The sequence below is a fragment of the Crotalus tigris genome, unplaced genomic scaffold, assembly GCF_016545835.1.
Source record: "Crotalus tigris isolate CLP2741 ecotype Arizona unplaced genomic scaffold, ASM1654583v1 scf7180000020823.416525, whole genome shotgun sequence".
In the NCBI taxonomy this organism is placed as follows: domain Eukaryota; kingdom Metazoa; phylum Chordata; class Lepidosauria; order Squamata; family Viperidae; genus Crotalus; species Crotalus tigris.
This window is the reverse complement of record NW_024098200.1, coordinates 56,761-72,440: the sequence shown is the minus strand read 5'-3', so window position 1 is coordinate 72,440 and position 15,680 is coordinate 56,761. Positions and strand designations below refer to the sequence as shown.

The following is a 15,680-nucleotide window of genomic DNA, read 5'->3' as shown; positions in this document are numbered from 1 at the left end:
AATTTATCCCAGATCAACAGCTTAGGTATAATTGTGGTTGTGTCAGCCACCCCTGGTAATTATAGCTTATGGCCTACCTCAAGGAATGTCCTTAATTTGAAGGTTGAGCTCTTTAATTAATTATAGTTCTCTTCTTCGGGATAGACTGCCCCATTGTGGGTCTTGTGGCAGATGCATTTAGTGGATTAAAGGAATAAGCGCCTTAAACTAAGCCGTCTTCCTTAAGGAGAGGTGAAGTGGACTCGTCTGTCGAACGGCACAGCACAGGGCAAGGATGGCAATGCTCAACAAAGGCTGGGAACTTCAGTGCACACTCGAGCGTGAAGGCTTTGCTGTTGAGTGTGTTTGTCAACCTCATCACAGGATGAGAAATGAGCAGGCACCAGTGCTAGGAGTTGGGTTCAAGCCACCATTTGCACTGCTCTGTTTTGTTTTATTCTGTTCTATTATTCTATTCTATTCTATTCTATTCTATTCTATTCTATTCTATTCTATTCTATTCTATTCTATTCTATTCTATTTTAATTCTATTCTATTCTATTCTATTCTATTCTATTCTGGTAATATTATTCTATTCTATTCTGTTATTCTATTCTAATTCTATTCTGTTCTATTCTATTCTATTCTATTAATATTATTCTATTCTACTTCTATTCTACTATTCTATTCTATTCTGTTACTATTCTATTCTACTTCTATTCTGTTAATATTATTCTATTCTATTCTGTTAATATCTATTCTATTCTATTTAATTCTATTCTATTCTATTCTATTCTATTCTATTCTATTCTATTCTATTCTATTCTATTCTATTCTATTCTTCTGTATTCCATATTCTGTATTCTGTATTTTATATTCTCCTATTCTATTCTGTATTCTATGTTCTATGCTCTATATTCTATATTCTATAGTAGAAATTTTGGGCTCAATTGTGGTTGTAAGCCGAGGACTTCCTGTATTTAAAGAAAACATCTCCAACTTCCAGCTTTTAAAGAGTCTCTGCGAATCCCTTGCTCCTTCTGCCTTTATGTTGTCCTCAACCTGCGACCACAGTTGGCAACAGAATCTCCACCAGTAAGCCACTATGTTGCTAAATGAATCGTGTCAAATGTTATGACTTTTTTGCCATGCTGGTTAAGCAAATCTCCATGGTCACTACGGGAATCCCTGTTGTTAAGCGAATCTGGCTTCTCCCATGTCAGATGCCGGGTGGGAAGGTCATAAATGGCAATCACATGACCTGGGATGCTGCAGTTGTTGGAAATACACACCAGTTGCCAAACAGCTGCGTTTTGATCCTGTGACCGATGGGACGCGATGACAGTTGTAAGTTTGAGGACTGAATAATAATAATAATAATAATATAATAATAATAAAGTTGGAAGGGACCTTGGAGGTCATCTAGTCCAACCCCCTGCTCAGGCAGGAAACCCTATACCATTTCAGACAAATGGCTGTTCAGTCTCTTCTTAAAAACTTCCAGTGTTGGAGCATTCACCGCTTTTGGAGGCAGGTTGTTCCACTGGTTAATTGTTCTCACTGTCAAGAAGTTTCTCCTTAGTTCCAGGTTGCTTCTCTCCTTGATTAGTTTCCACCCGTTGCTTCTTGTCCTGCCTTCAGGCGTTTTGGAGAAGAGCTTGACTCCCTCTTCTTTGGGGCAGCCCCTGAGATACTGGAACACAGCTATCATGTCCCCCCTCGTCCTTCTCTTCATTAAACTAGACTTACCCGATTCCAGCAACCGTTCCTTATATGCTTTAGCCTCCAGTCCCCCTGATCCCCTAAAGGTATTTTAAGTCTCTTTTTTCAGTGTCATTCTTACTTTGAGTGGTCGCTAAATGGATACTTATAAGTTGAGGACCGCCCGCTCAGTGAGAGGTCAGTGGGTATATAAAGAGAGAATAACCCAAATAGTCAGTTTGAACAACCTTGCAAAGCCATAATCCACAAACTGCCAGCAGTGCACAAAGGTGTGTTTGTGTTACATTTGGAGAAAGATCACTTGAATTTGCTTATCGGCTCTTACCCTGTTCACCTCACCTGGACGAGCTCTTCAAATTTTATTACTGCAATCCGAAGGACACTTTGGAAAAGATTTCGGTTCTGTTTTAGGCCTCAAGGCCTGCCGTTCAAACCCCAGACCTTGGCTGGGTTTATCTATACGGTATGTCATGTTTACCAGAGTTTGTGCAAAACCCACTTATTATAGTTTTTGTCCAAAGCCCAGCTAAAGATATTGCGTGAATTAATCTGAGCGGCTAAAGTTGGCTTGGAGCCCTCATTTAAAAACAAACAAAAAGCAAAAAAACCTGGCTATAATAATTGTGTATTTTGGGTCAGGCAACGGTGTTTCAGCTGCAAGACCAAAATATGTTCACTGCAAACGAAACGCAGGAGGCAGGAAAGGAAAGCTAAGGGGTTTCTGCTAAAATGTAATTTTCCACTGTCTTCTCTAGTTGATGCCTTCCAGATGCAAGGAGTCCACTTTGCTGGCCGCTCTGGCAAGGAATTCTGGGAAATGAGGTCTGGCGTATGTGCAGAGTGATAGATTGGGGAAGGTGGGTTAACATTATGCCTCAATTCTCTCCTCCTCTAACGGTTGAGATTTTGGTAAACCAAAAAGAGATATTGATGATTGCAATATATGCCACCTAATAACAAACAAGAGCAATTTTATTATCAACTAGCTGTCCCTGGCCACGCGTTGCTGTGGCTCAGTCTGGTTAAATGGAAAAGAAAGAAAAGAGAAAGCGCACGTTTGTAATATGTTTAATTTCACAATGCTTGTGAGTATCCAATATTTTTTGTTGTTCCATTCTCTGTGCAGATATAGAGATTGTCTGGTTTGCCGGCGCTGTTTTTCAAAAAAAACATGTTTTTACCTGTCACAGGTGTGACATCTATATAATAGTAATAGTAGGTATATAAATATATGTGTGTATTCGAATGCAACATTGTGTCAAAATTTCAAAGCAATCGGTGAACTTTTGGAGATTTAAGATTTTGAACAAACGAACATTTACATTTTTACTTATATATAGATTACATAATAAAATTTTGGACTTAAATTATCAAAATCTCTGCGTATTGGGAGATTTCAATGCAATAGCAGACCCATCCTGGGATTACAAAAGTCACATACAAGGGAGAAAAGGGGGAAATACCCTACCTAAAGCCTTTTTAAAAATGAAAGAAGAACGGTCTATTCAAGATATATGGAGAGAGAGATGAACCTAGAAAAATCACAATATACATTCTATTCAAATAGGCACAAACCATGGTCCAGAATTGATATGATATGAACATCCTTTGACTTGAAAACGATAATACAAGAGATCGAGATAGAAACTAATGTTCGGGCAGACCATAGCCCAATAAAAATGATTTGGAAAGGTACTAAGAAAAAATTAAGATGGTCTTTGAATAAGTCGATATTGAAAGAGAAAGAATTTTTACAATTAGCGACAAGGGAGATGGATTTTTTTTTTCAAAATAAACAAGAAGAAACCTCCCTCCATAATGTCTGGGACACCGCTAAAGCATACTTTGGAGGCTTAGCCATAACGTATACTTCTAAAAAGAATAAAGAAAAGAAACAACTACAGTTAAATTTGAGAGAAGAACTTAAAAATTTGGAACATGAGCTACAAAAAGATCCACAAAAGAAAGTTCTTAAACAAATTCTCTCCCTCTCGTCAAAGACGGGGAATTGGGCAAGATCTAGGCTGCTGCAGTACTCCAAACGACCACCAGATGGCGGCAAAGCACAACAAGAAAATCTAAAAGGTCTCCATCTAGAGGTTATCCAGAGTATTGCAGTCTAAATACAGATAATCCTTGACTTACAACCATTCGTTTCGTGATCATTTGAAGGTGCAACAGCACTGAAAATAGTGACTTACAGCTGATCCTTGCACATGTGACCATTGCAGTATTTCTAGGGTCACATAATCCAAATTTGGGAACTTGGCAATCCGCACGCGTTCAAAATGGTTGCAGCCACCTGGGGTCACCTGATCTCCCTTTGTGACTTTGCACTTGTGACTTCCCCTAAGCCAGGTCAGATTCTTGGGGAAGGCAGATTCACTTAATGGCCGCATGAAAAGAGCAGCAGTAAATGCTGACATGCAGAACTGCGTTTAACGACCGTGGCAAAAAATGGTCGTGAAAATGGGCCTGACTCATTCATCGACTGCCTTGCTTATTTAGCAACAGAAATTCTGGTTCCAATTGTGGTCATAAGGCGAGGACTCTCTGCAATCTGAAAGCCTGAGCATGGAACTTGATTGGAAAGGATGGCTTGAACACACAAAAAAGGAGAGTTCTGTCTTGCAAAAAATAGCATTTCTCCTTGCTTTCTTTCAGAAGTGTCGTTCATTTCATTATCAGATTTGTTTGTCCCAAAGGCGCTTTTTCAAGAGGCAACAAGTACTTGAGTTTCAGCTTCAGGATCTGGCCTTCTAAAGCAGGGCTTTTCAACCAGTGGTACGGGTACCACCTGTGGTACATTGGCACCTGGCAGGTGGTACGCAACCATCCTAGAAAAATAGCGGGGGAAGGGAATGAGCTAAACTGGTGGCAGCACTTCACAAGCTTGAGCGAGAGATGGATGGAGCTGCAGAGCTGTCAGGGCTCAGCAGAAGTGACAGGATCAGCGCCAAGGTTCAGCAGGAGCTCAGCGCTGATCCTGGTGCTTCCACTGAGCCCTGAAGAAGCACCAATCAGCTGGAAAGCAGCACTGATCCTGGCGCTTCTGCTGAGCCCAGAAGAAGCGCCGATCAGCTGGAATGTTGCAGCATCTCCAGGGTCTTGTGATTTACATTCAGATGCTTGGCAACAGATTCATATTTATGATGGTCACAGTGTCCCAGGGTCATGGGAAGTGACCAAAACCTGCTGCAACCACCCAGCAGACGGGGGGAATAAAAACCAAACATCCCCCACCCCACCTCTGCTGCCAATCCTCAACAGAAATGTTCACAACAATGAAAACCTCAGACAGCAGGCAGTGTCTTGCTCGGCTGTGGCTTGGGGGGCACTTTTTTCAGTGCCATTGTAACTTCGAACAGTCACTCAGTGAACTGTTGTAAGTCGAGGACCACCTGTACTTTATCACTTTTTTCCTTTTTCTTTTTTGGGTCATCACGTTTTTGACACCTTCCTAGGTGACTGGTGGTACTCGGATGTTGCCATATCCTAAAAGTGGTACAATGGGTGAAAAGGTTGAAAAGCCCTGTTAAAGAGCAGTCGGGGTTGATCTCCTCCAGGACTGACCGGTTTGATCACCTTGCAGTCCAGGGGACTCTCAGGAGTCTTCTCCAGCACCAGAGTTCAAAGGCCTCCATTCTTTGGCGCTCAGCCTCTCTTATGGTCCAACTTTCACAGCCATACATTGCCAAAGATGTAGAATGAATCTATAAGCAACTTATTTTCATATGCGAATGGTGTTCATTATCATTTCCCCCAGATCCTGTTGTTTCTTAACGTCTAAAGCAGTGGTTCTCAACCTTTTTAATGCTGTGAGCCCCCCCCCAACCAGTCGTAAGTCGAGGACTATTCAACCGGTCATAAGTCAAGGACTACTCAACTGGTGCAGCACTGTTTGCAGAATGGGACTTTTGGCGGGCTCAGCAGGGCAGAGACAGCCTGGACAATTCCTATTGGCTTTTGAAAGCCAACAGAATTAGACTCTATTCAAGAGAGTCTATTCTATTGGCTTTCAAAAGCCAATAGAATAAAAGGGAGTAGCACAGCTAAGGAAAAGGGGGGAAAAATGGCAGACTGCGTTGTTTGACGACCCCCGTGAAATGGTTGTTCGAACCCAAATGGGGTCCCGACCCACAGGTTGAGAACCACTGCTCTAAAGCTCTTTTCAAGCCGGACTCCGTTGTGTCGCAATTTTCTTCGAGGCACACATTCAGTTGTCATATTTTCTCTCTTCGAAATAAAAAACAAAAAAACACACACCAAAAAACAAAATAACGAATGGAAAGGGTTATTGTGATTAGCTCTGGAGTAAATGCTACTCATTTCAAGTCTCCTTTAAGGTTTGAACTTTGCCTGGCTGTTGTCGTCCTCGGCAAACACAATTGTGGCGGAGAAAACAATGGCTTGCTGAGAATGTGCGTGGCTGACATGACATCTCGGAAAACCCATTAGGACCGGGGTAATTTGAAAGGCAGGCAAACGGAGAGAGGATATTTGGTGGAGAATTTGGCTGCGGATCAAAATACACTCAGCAAAACATTCAGCGGGCCACATGGAAAGACGCCTCAGAGCGACAGTGCTGTGGCATGTTCCTGAAAAATACACACAAGAAGGCAAGGAACTTGCACTTGTGTGGAGACCCACATACACACTCACGCAAACATAAACGGGATGCACTTGCATGTAGAAGTCTAACTCCCACCCACTCCCCACTGGTCAAGTTGCATCTTTCGGTGATCCGAAGCTGATCTTCTAAATCAGTGTTGCTCAAATTTAGCAACTTGAAGATGTGTGGACTTCAATTCCCAGAATTCCTCAGCCAGCATGCTTTAAGACAGGTGGGCTTCAACTCCCAGAATTCCAGAGCCAGCAGGGGAATTGCTTTCGGTAGCCCTAGTTATAAGTAAATAAGTTGCTTAACTTGCTTGCAGCAATTGAGAGTGGGAAATACATAGAAATATACAAATGGTTTGTGTTGAATACAGTTGTAAATGGAATGGGACAATTTACCTTGGTCAACTCGCCTTGGCTAACTTGTCTTGGTTAACTCACTTTGCCCAACTCCAAAATCACTTTGGCCAACTCACCTTGGCCAACTCGTCACGGCCAACTCATCACAGCCAACTCACCTTGGCCAACTCACCTTGGCCAACTCCAAAATCACCTTGGCCAACTCACAATGGCCAACTCACCTTGGCCAACTCGCCTTGGCTAACTTGGACAACTCACCTTGGCTAACTTGGACAACTCACCTTGGCCAACTCGCCTTGGCTAATTCGCCTTGGCCAACTCCGAAATCACCATGGCCAACTCAACTTGGCCCACTCACCATGGCCAACTCTGAAATCACCTTGGCCAACTCTGAAATCACCTTGGCCAGCTCACCATGGCCAACTCACCTTGGCTAACTTGGACAACATACCTTGGCCAATTTGCCTTGTCTAACTTGTCTTGGTTAACTCACCTTGGTCAACTCCGAAATCACCTTGGCCAACTCACCTTGGCTAACTTGTCTTGGTTAATTCAATTCAAATTCAAATCTTTATTTGGCCAAGTGTGATTAAACACACAAAGAATTTGTCTCCGGTACAGAGGCTCTGCATGTGCATGCAAAGCAACAGAATAACGATAATCTTCATAACAATAGTACCAGTAAGAGGGGGAAGTAAGAAAGATCATAAGGATAAATAATAATACTACAAGCATACTACATGATAAATACATATAGACATTAGACAGCAGGGTGAGAATTGGGTATTAGAGATTAGAAAACTGTCCCTGTGTCTACAGACAGTCCTTAACTTATGACCACAATGGAGCCCAAAATTTATGTGGCTAAACAGAAAAAAGTGAGTTTTGCCGCATTTTACAACCTTTCTTGCCACCGTTGTTAAGTGAATCATTGCAGTTGTTAAATGAATCCATCTTGCCCTTTGACTTTGCTTGTCAGAAGGTGCAAAAGGGGATCACATGACTCCCGGGACATGGTCATAAGTATGAGTCGGCTGTCAAGAGTCTGGATTTCGATCATGTGACCGTGGGGATAGTACAACAGTCGTAAATGTGAAAAGCGATCGTGCGTCACTTTTTTCAGTGCCATCATAACTTTGAACAGTCACTAAATGAACCGTTGTGAGTCAGGGACAACTTGTAGTTGTTTGGGTCTGTAGCGGCGTCCCAGGGGAGGAGTTGAACCAATTTAGGTCCAGGATGTGAGGTGTCTGTAGATATTTTCTCAGTTCTCTTTCTGACCCGCACAATATACAGACCTTCATGGAGGGAGGACGGTTGTGACTGAGTTTTCTGCAGTCCTAACCACCCGTTGCAGCTTTTGTCTGCCCTGTTTGGTTGCAGTGCCAGACCAGACAGTTATAAAGGTGCAAATGGCAGACTCAGTCATTCCTCTATTCCAGGGGTCTTCAAACTTGACTCTTTTAAGACTTGTGGACTTCAACTCCCAGAATGCCTCAGCCAGGCACGCGTGCCTGGCTGAGGCATTCTGGGAGTTGAAGTCCACAAGTCATAAAAGGGCCAAGTTTGAAGACCCCTGCTCTATTGAACTATATCAACAGCTCAACCTTAGCAACTTTAAGATGGGTGGACTTCCACTCCCAGAATTGCCCAGCCTGCATGCTTTAAGAGGGGTGGACTTCCACTCCCAGAATTCCCCAGCCAGCATGCTTTAAGAGGGGTGGACTTTGACTCCCAGAGACACTGCCACAGTCATAAATGTGAGTCAGTTGCTAAGTATCCAGGGATGCTACAGCAGTTGTGAATGTGAAAATAACTTCATAACTCCCTTTTTTCTGTGTTTTTGTAACTTCCAACAGTGACTAAATGAATGGCTGTAAGTCAAGGACTACCTGTTGTAAAATTGGTATCCAATCACACGATGACCGGCTCTTGTTGTTGTTAATTGCGAAGTCGTGTCCGACCCATCGCAACCCCATGGAGAATGTTCCTCCAGGTCTTCCTGTCCTCTACCATCTTCTGGAGTCCATTTAAGTTCACACCTACCGCTTCAGTGACTCCATCCAGCCATCTCATTCTCTGTCGTTCCTTTCTTCTATTGCCCTCAATCTTTCCCAACATTAGACTCTTCTCCAGTGAGTCCTTCCTTCTCATTAGGTGGCCAAAATACTTGAGTTTCAACTTCAGGATCTGGCCTTCTAAACATCAGTTGAGGTTGATCTCTTCTAGGACTGACCGGTTTGAACGCCTTGCAGTCCAAGGGACTCGCAAGAGTCTTCTCCAGCATCAGAGTTCAAAGGCCTCCATTCTTAGGCGCTCAGCCTTTCTTATGGTCCAACATCACAAATTATGGTCCTAACGGTCAGGTTTCATTATGGTCGTAAGCTGAGGATTACCTGTCTGCTTTTAGAAAATCTTGATGCACACTCACCGAAAAAGAGGGGAGGGAAAATAAATCAGATCTGTTTGATCCTAATGTGGGTGTTTGACTTGATTGTGCAAGGAGCTGGACTCAAGAGGGATTGACGTAGGTTTATTCACAAGTAAGCAAAGAGAAACACACACACACACTGCCTTTTCTTTCCACGGCTGCTTTGCTTGGCTTCTAATAACTTGGGAATGTGGGCTGGAATGAGCTATTTAAAGGCCATCAGGCCTCTGCTGTCCATCTGTGGCTGGGGGAATGGGGTGGGGGCCCTCGGTTTTCCAGAAATAGCAAACCCCGCCCCACCCCCCCTTTTGATTGGGGCCGTTCTAGCTGTTTTGCGGCTCCTTTTATTCCCAACGTCCCCAAGAGCGGTCTAGTTTGATTTCTTTTAAAACTTGGCACACTCAGGCTGTCCTGTTCAGTCCACTCCCTTCTGATCCTCGTATGAAGTTCACGAAACATAGAATACAAGGATTGGAAGGGACTCTGGAGATCTTCTAGTCCAACCCCCTGCCCGTGACAGGAGACAGCAATCGCATTTAGACTTATAGGCTGCTTCACAGGGCTTTACAGCCCTCTCTGAGCGGTTTATAGAGTCAGCCTGTTGCCCCCCAACAATCTGGGTCTTCATTTTACCGATCTCGGAAGGATGGAAGGCCGAGTCGAACTTGAGCTGATGAGAATCGAACTGCGGCAGCCGGCAGTCAGCCGAAGTAGCCTACAGTACTGAATTCTATAATAATGATGATGATGATGACGATGACGACGACAGACTTTATCTACCAAGGCAAATAGGTGGGCGTGGAATGCTGCAAGTACATCAGATGGTTGAAGAAGAAAAAATGGCTTTGGAAGAATATCTGAAGAACAATGACGAAGATGCACTGAAATTAGTATATCAGGAAGGCTTACTGACTACTGGAGAGACCAAACTGGCCTACAAGAAAGACCAAATGAAGAACAGAATAGAGACAAAGCACTACATGGCCAATACACTAAAAAAATAGCTGGGAAAGCAGATAATAATAAGACCTGACAATGGCTAAGAGCAGGAAAATTGAAGAAAGAGACCGAGGGACTAATTCTGGCTGCACAAGACCAAGCCTTAAGGACAAATGCATATAAAGTCAAAATTGAGAAGACAGCAACAGACAGTAAGTGCTGCTTATGCAAAGAAGCTGAAGAAACAGTGGACCACTTGGTAAGCTGTTGCAAGAAGATTGCACAAACTGATTACAAGCAGCGGAATGACAAAGTAGCAACAATGGTGCATTGGAAGATCTGCAAAAAATATCATTTGCCTGTAAGCAAAAACTGGTGGGATAATAAAATAGAGAAAGTCATAGAAAATGATAAAATTAAACTGCTCTGGGACTTCAGAATTCAAACAGACAAGCACCTGCAACATAACACCACAGACTTAACAATTGTCGATAGAAAGACAAAAAAGTCTGGATAGTGGATGTGGCAGTGCCTGGAGACAGCAGAATAGATGAGAAAGAACTGGAGAAGATAACAAAATACAAAGACCTACAAATAGAAATAGAAAGACTGTGGCAAAAGCAAGCAAGGGTAGTACCCATAGTCATAGGCTCCTTGGGTGCAATCCCAAAACAACTGGAGCACCACTTGAACAGCATTGGCATTGACAAATTCGCTATTAGTCAATTGCAAAAGGCGGCCTTACTAGGAACTGCTTCCATCCTGCGACGATAACTGTAATACCATCAAACATCCACATCTGCCTATCCCAGGTCCTGGGTAAGGACTCGATAGGTAGACAAAATGCCAAATCCAGTCTGAACATCTGGCTGACTATGCAATGATCCATAATAATAATAATAATAATAATAAAGTTGGAAGGGACCTTGGAGGTCATCTTGTCCAACCCCCTGCTCAGGCAGGAAACCCTATACCATTTCGAACAAATGGCTGTCCAGTCTCTTCTTAAAAACTTCCAGTGTTGGAGCATTCACCGCTTATGGAGGCAGGTTATTTCACTGGTTAATTGTTCTCACTGTCAGGAAGTTTCTCCTTATTTCTAGATTGGTTCTCTCTTTGGTTAGTTTCCATCCATTGCTTCTTGTCCTGCCTTCTGGTGCTTTGGAAAGTAGCCTGACTCCCTCTTCTTCGGGGCAACCCCTGAGATACTGGAACACTGCTATCATGTCCCCCCTCGTCCTTTTCTTCATTCAACTAGACATACCCAATTCCAGCAACCATTCCTTGTATGTTTTAGCCTCCAATCCCATGATCATCTTTGTTGCTCTTCTCTATGCACTGCACCACCATGGCTTCATCCTTTACCATTCCAGATTTTTATGGGATGAATACACAATCAGAGATAGAATAACAAAGTAACAGAACAGAATAACAGAAGGGACCTCGGAGGTCTTGTAGTCCAACCCCTATTCAGGTACCATTTTCAGACAAATGGCTGTCCAATCTCTTCTTAAAAACCTCCAGTACTGGAGCATCCCACAACTTCTAGAGGCAGGTAGTTCCACTGATTGATTGTTCTCACTGCCAGGAAACCTCTCCTCTGTTCTAGGTTGCTTCTCTCCTTGATTAGTTTCCATCCACTGCTTCTTGTTCGGCCTTCTGATGCTTTGGAAAATAGGTTGACACACACACACGCACACACACACACACACACACACACAACCTCTTTTTTTGAGGCAGCCCCTCCAATATCGGAAGACTGCTGTCAGGTCACCTCTAGTCTTTTTCATTAAACTAGGCCAGGGATAGGCAACCTTGGCCCTTTTATGACTCGTGGACTTCAACTCCCAGAATTCCTGAGCCAGCCATGCTGAGGGGAAAGGGAGGGGTTTCCAAGCGGAGCCATGCTGGCTTAGGAATTCTGGGAGTTGAAGTCCACGAGTCACAAAAGAGCCAAGGTTCCCTCCCCCTGTCCTAGATCAGTAGTAGGCAACCTATTGCCCTCCATCTTTCCCTGCTCTAAATAGTATTCATGGATGCGCTCTGCAAGTCTTCTCCCTGTTTGTTCTACAAAGCGGCTATTACAGTCCTTACCCTGCGTGTTATATATTAGGGGTCCCCCAATCTTTTGGGCACCTGGGACTGCCTTTGTGGAAGACGGTTTTTCCACGGACTGGGGTGAGGAGGAGCGTGCAATCTAGATCCCACGTGTGTGCAGTTTTGCTCGCCTGCCGCTCACCTCCAGCTGTACAGCCCGTTTTCTAACAGGCCATGGACCGGTACTGGTGCATAGCCAAGGGGTTGGGGACCCTTTTGTAGATGTCTCCTGTTTTTTCTTCTGGGATTGCTGGGATAGGATGTTTGGGTGCTACGGTGATGCCACAACTCCTACAACCACGTGCTACAAATGTGGTTGTAGGAATCTGGCCCTTCCTTCCCTCCCTCCCTCCGTCCCTCCCTCTCTCCCCTCTTTCCTTCCTTCCTTCCTTCCTTCCTTCCTTCCTTCCTTCCTTCCTTCCTTCCTTCCCTTCCTTCCTTCCTTCCTTCCATCCCTCCCTCCCTCTCTTCTTCCTTCCCTCCCTCTGTCCCCCTCCTTCCTTCCTTCCTTCCCTCCCTCCCCTCTTTCCTTCCTTCCTTCCCTCCTTCCCTTCCTCTCTCCCCTCCTTCCCTCCCTCTCTCCCCTCTTTCCTTCCTTCCCTCCCTCCCTCTCCTTCTTCCTTCCTTCCTTCCATCCCTCCTTCCCTCCCTCCCTCTCCTCTTTCCTCCCTTCCCTCCCTCTCTCTCTTCTTCCTTCCCTCCCTCCCTCCGTCCCCCCCTCCTTCCTTCCTTCCTTTCCTCCCTCCCTCCCTCCCTCCCTTCCTTCCTCCCTTCCTTCCTTCCTTTCTTCCTGCTGTCTCTTTCTTCTTTCTCCCTCTCTCAGTTGCCTTCTCAAACACAGTGCCCAAATTAGCCCATTTTTCTAAACACTGCAAAACACTGAGCCGTAATCAAGCCACAAGGCCAGAGATTGCCCTAACAGATTAACAGCAAGCAGATTCAGTATTTTGTGCAACTGCAGCCTGAGGGCTTCACTGACCTGGCCCAAGGCGTTGTGCAAAGCCAGACCTTGTGATGGGGATCATGGTGGAAAATTTTCAGCAAAACCGGAGTTGATTCCGGTCACCTTTGAGAGAAAAGTGACCGGATTGCTCCAAGCAGGGGCAGGTCAGTTTCTTCCTGCTCTTTCCTTGATCTGGTTTCTGGGGATTCCCCCTTTCAGTGGGGTAAATAAAGGTAGTCCTCGTCTTACAATTCTTTGTTTAGTGACCATTCAGCACTGAAAAAAAGTGACATGATTGTTTTTCACATTGATGGCCATTGCAGCATCCCTGTGGTCACGTGATCAAAATTCAGACGCTTGGCAACTGGCATGTACTTATGACGGTTGCAGTGATCTGGGGTCACGCGATCATCTTTTGTGACCTTCTGACAGGGAAGTGAATCCAGCTCACCCATTGGCTTTGCTTGTCAGAAGGTGGCAGAAAAGGATCACGTGACTCTGGGACCGCAGAAGTGTCACAAATACATAACAATAGCAATAGCCCTTAGACCAGTGGTTCTCAACCTTTTTAATGCCGCGACCCCCAACCGGTCGTAAGTTGAGGACTACCCAACTGGTCGTAAGTCGAGGACTTTCCCTGCCCAGGAGCGCCGCACATGCATGGTGCCGCCCCCTGCGCCGGCCGAGGCGTAGCTGGCAAGGGGCAGAGACGGTGCAGGCTGACCACCGACTGGGCCACCAGCTGGCCCAGCCCAAGGGAGGTAAGGCACCCGCTGGGCCCCACGCACGCCAGCAACCCTCCCTGCGCCCGCCGGCCTCCCACCTCCCACCCCTGGCCCTCTTTTACTTACATTTTTAGTAGTTGCTCAGCAGGGAGGGGTGGAAACTTCCAGACAGCTCGCCTTTGCTGCAGACAACTTGCAGCACCGTTTGCAGAATGGGACTTTTGGCGGGCTCAGCAGGGCAGAGACAGCCTGGACAATTCCTATTGGCTTTTGAAAGCCAATAGAATTAGACTCTATTCAAGAGAGTCTATTCTATTGGCTTTCAAAAGCCAATAGAATAAAAGGGAGTAGCACAGCTAAGGAAAAGGGGGAAAAAAAATGACGGACTGCGTTGTTTGGCGACCCCCGTGAAATGGTCGTTCGACCCCAAATGGGGTCCCGACCCACAGGTTGAGAACCACTGCCTTAGACTTATATACCGCTTCCCAGTGCTTTACAGCCCTCTCTAAGTGGTTTACATTTTACCAACCTCAGAAGAATGGAAGGCTGAGTCAACCTTGAGCCGGTCAGAATCAAACTCCTGGCAGTGGGCAAAGTCAGCCTGCAATACTGCATTTTAACCACTGCACCACCATAGGGAGGGAGGGAGGGAGGGAGGGAGGGAGGGAGGGAGGGAGGGAGGAAGGAAGGAAGGAAGGAAGGAAGGAAGGAAGGAAGGAAGGAAGGAAGGAAGGAAGGAATAGGGTCCTCATTTTACTGAACTCAGGATGGAAGGCTGAGTCAACCTTGAACCAGTCAGGATTGAACTCCTGGCTATGGGCGGAGTCAGCCTACACTACTGTATTTTGACTACTGCACCACCAGGGCTCTTATCTGGGTCTGTCTGTGAAGGCTGACATGGCAACAACCTGAGATAGCTTACCCAGAACTGGAACGCCGAAGGTTCATACGAGAGCTGACTGTTGTTTGGAAAACCCATTCTTTCTCATTCTTTTGTCCACTCAGGTTAACGTGGGTCGGTTGGCTCCTGTGCCCCATTCTGTTATCCCGAAGGCATTGCCAGCGTGTGGAGCCTGCGCCACACCCACACCCTGCCAAATCACGGCCTTTACCTGCGTGTTCCAGTGTTTCCCCTGCGACCCGTCGTGTAGGAGGACCTCCTGGGCCACCTCCGAGTTCACGCAACATTCGGTGGCGCCAATGGTGAAGATGACCCGGTCCAAGACATTCCAAGCGTACCTGCCTTCGTGCCATCGCACGTACAGCTGCATCCACTGCAGGGCTCACCTGGCCAACCACGACGAACTAATTTCAAAGGTAGGTCGTCCTCAAGCGGGGAGGACTGCTAGAGTGCCTGGGAAATTGAACAACCAAGACAGTTTTAATGGTTGGTTTCATGTGGAGGTAGCCTTACGACTACAAACCGAACCCTAAATTTATGTTGCTAAGAGAGATACGTCAAGTGAGTTTTGCCTCATTTTACAACCTTGTTGCCCCAGTTGTTAAGTGAATCACTGCAGTTGTTCAGCTAGTAACACGGTTGTTAAATGAATCTGGTTTCCCCATTGACTTTGCTGGTCGCAAAAAGGGATCACATGACCCCCCAAGGCACTGCAACCACCATAAATACGTGCTGGTTGCCAAGCGTCTGAATTTTGATCACGGGACCACGGGAATGCTGCAGTGGTTGTGTGAAAAACAGTCCTAAGTCACTTTTTTCAGTGTTGTTGCAACTTGAAACAGTCACTGAACAAACGATTGGAATTTGAGGACTCCCTGTATTTTTCCTCCAGAAAAAGTAATTTGATAATTGTAATTATAATTATCGGGAACCAACTTTGGGGAGACAATCTCTGCCAGGATGGAA

The 15,680-nt window shown here is 45.3% G+C and overlaps 1 protein-coding gene across 1 annotated transcript in view; it reads left to right on the top strand.

The window, feature by feature from the left end:
• The window catches only part of YPEL2 (yippee like 2), an 83,786-nt gene that overhangs the window by 29,824 nt on the left and 38,282 nt on the right, over positions 1–15,680 (top strand). Inside the window, exon 2 of the mRNA XM_039368553.1 lies at positions 14,819–15,130. Coding sequence (XP_039224487.1) covers positions 15,014–15,130 — 117 coding nt within the window. The 5' untranslated portion in view covers positions 14,819–15,013. The remainder of the gene's footprint in view (positions 1–14,818; positions 15,131–15,680) is intronic.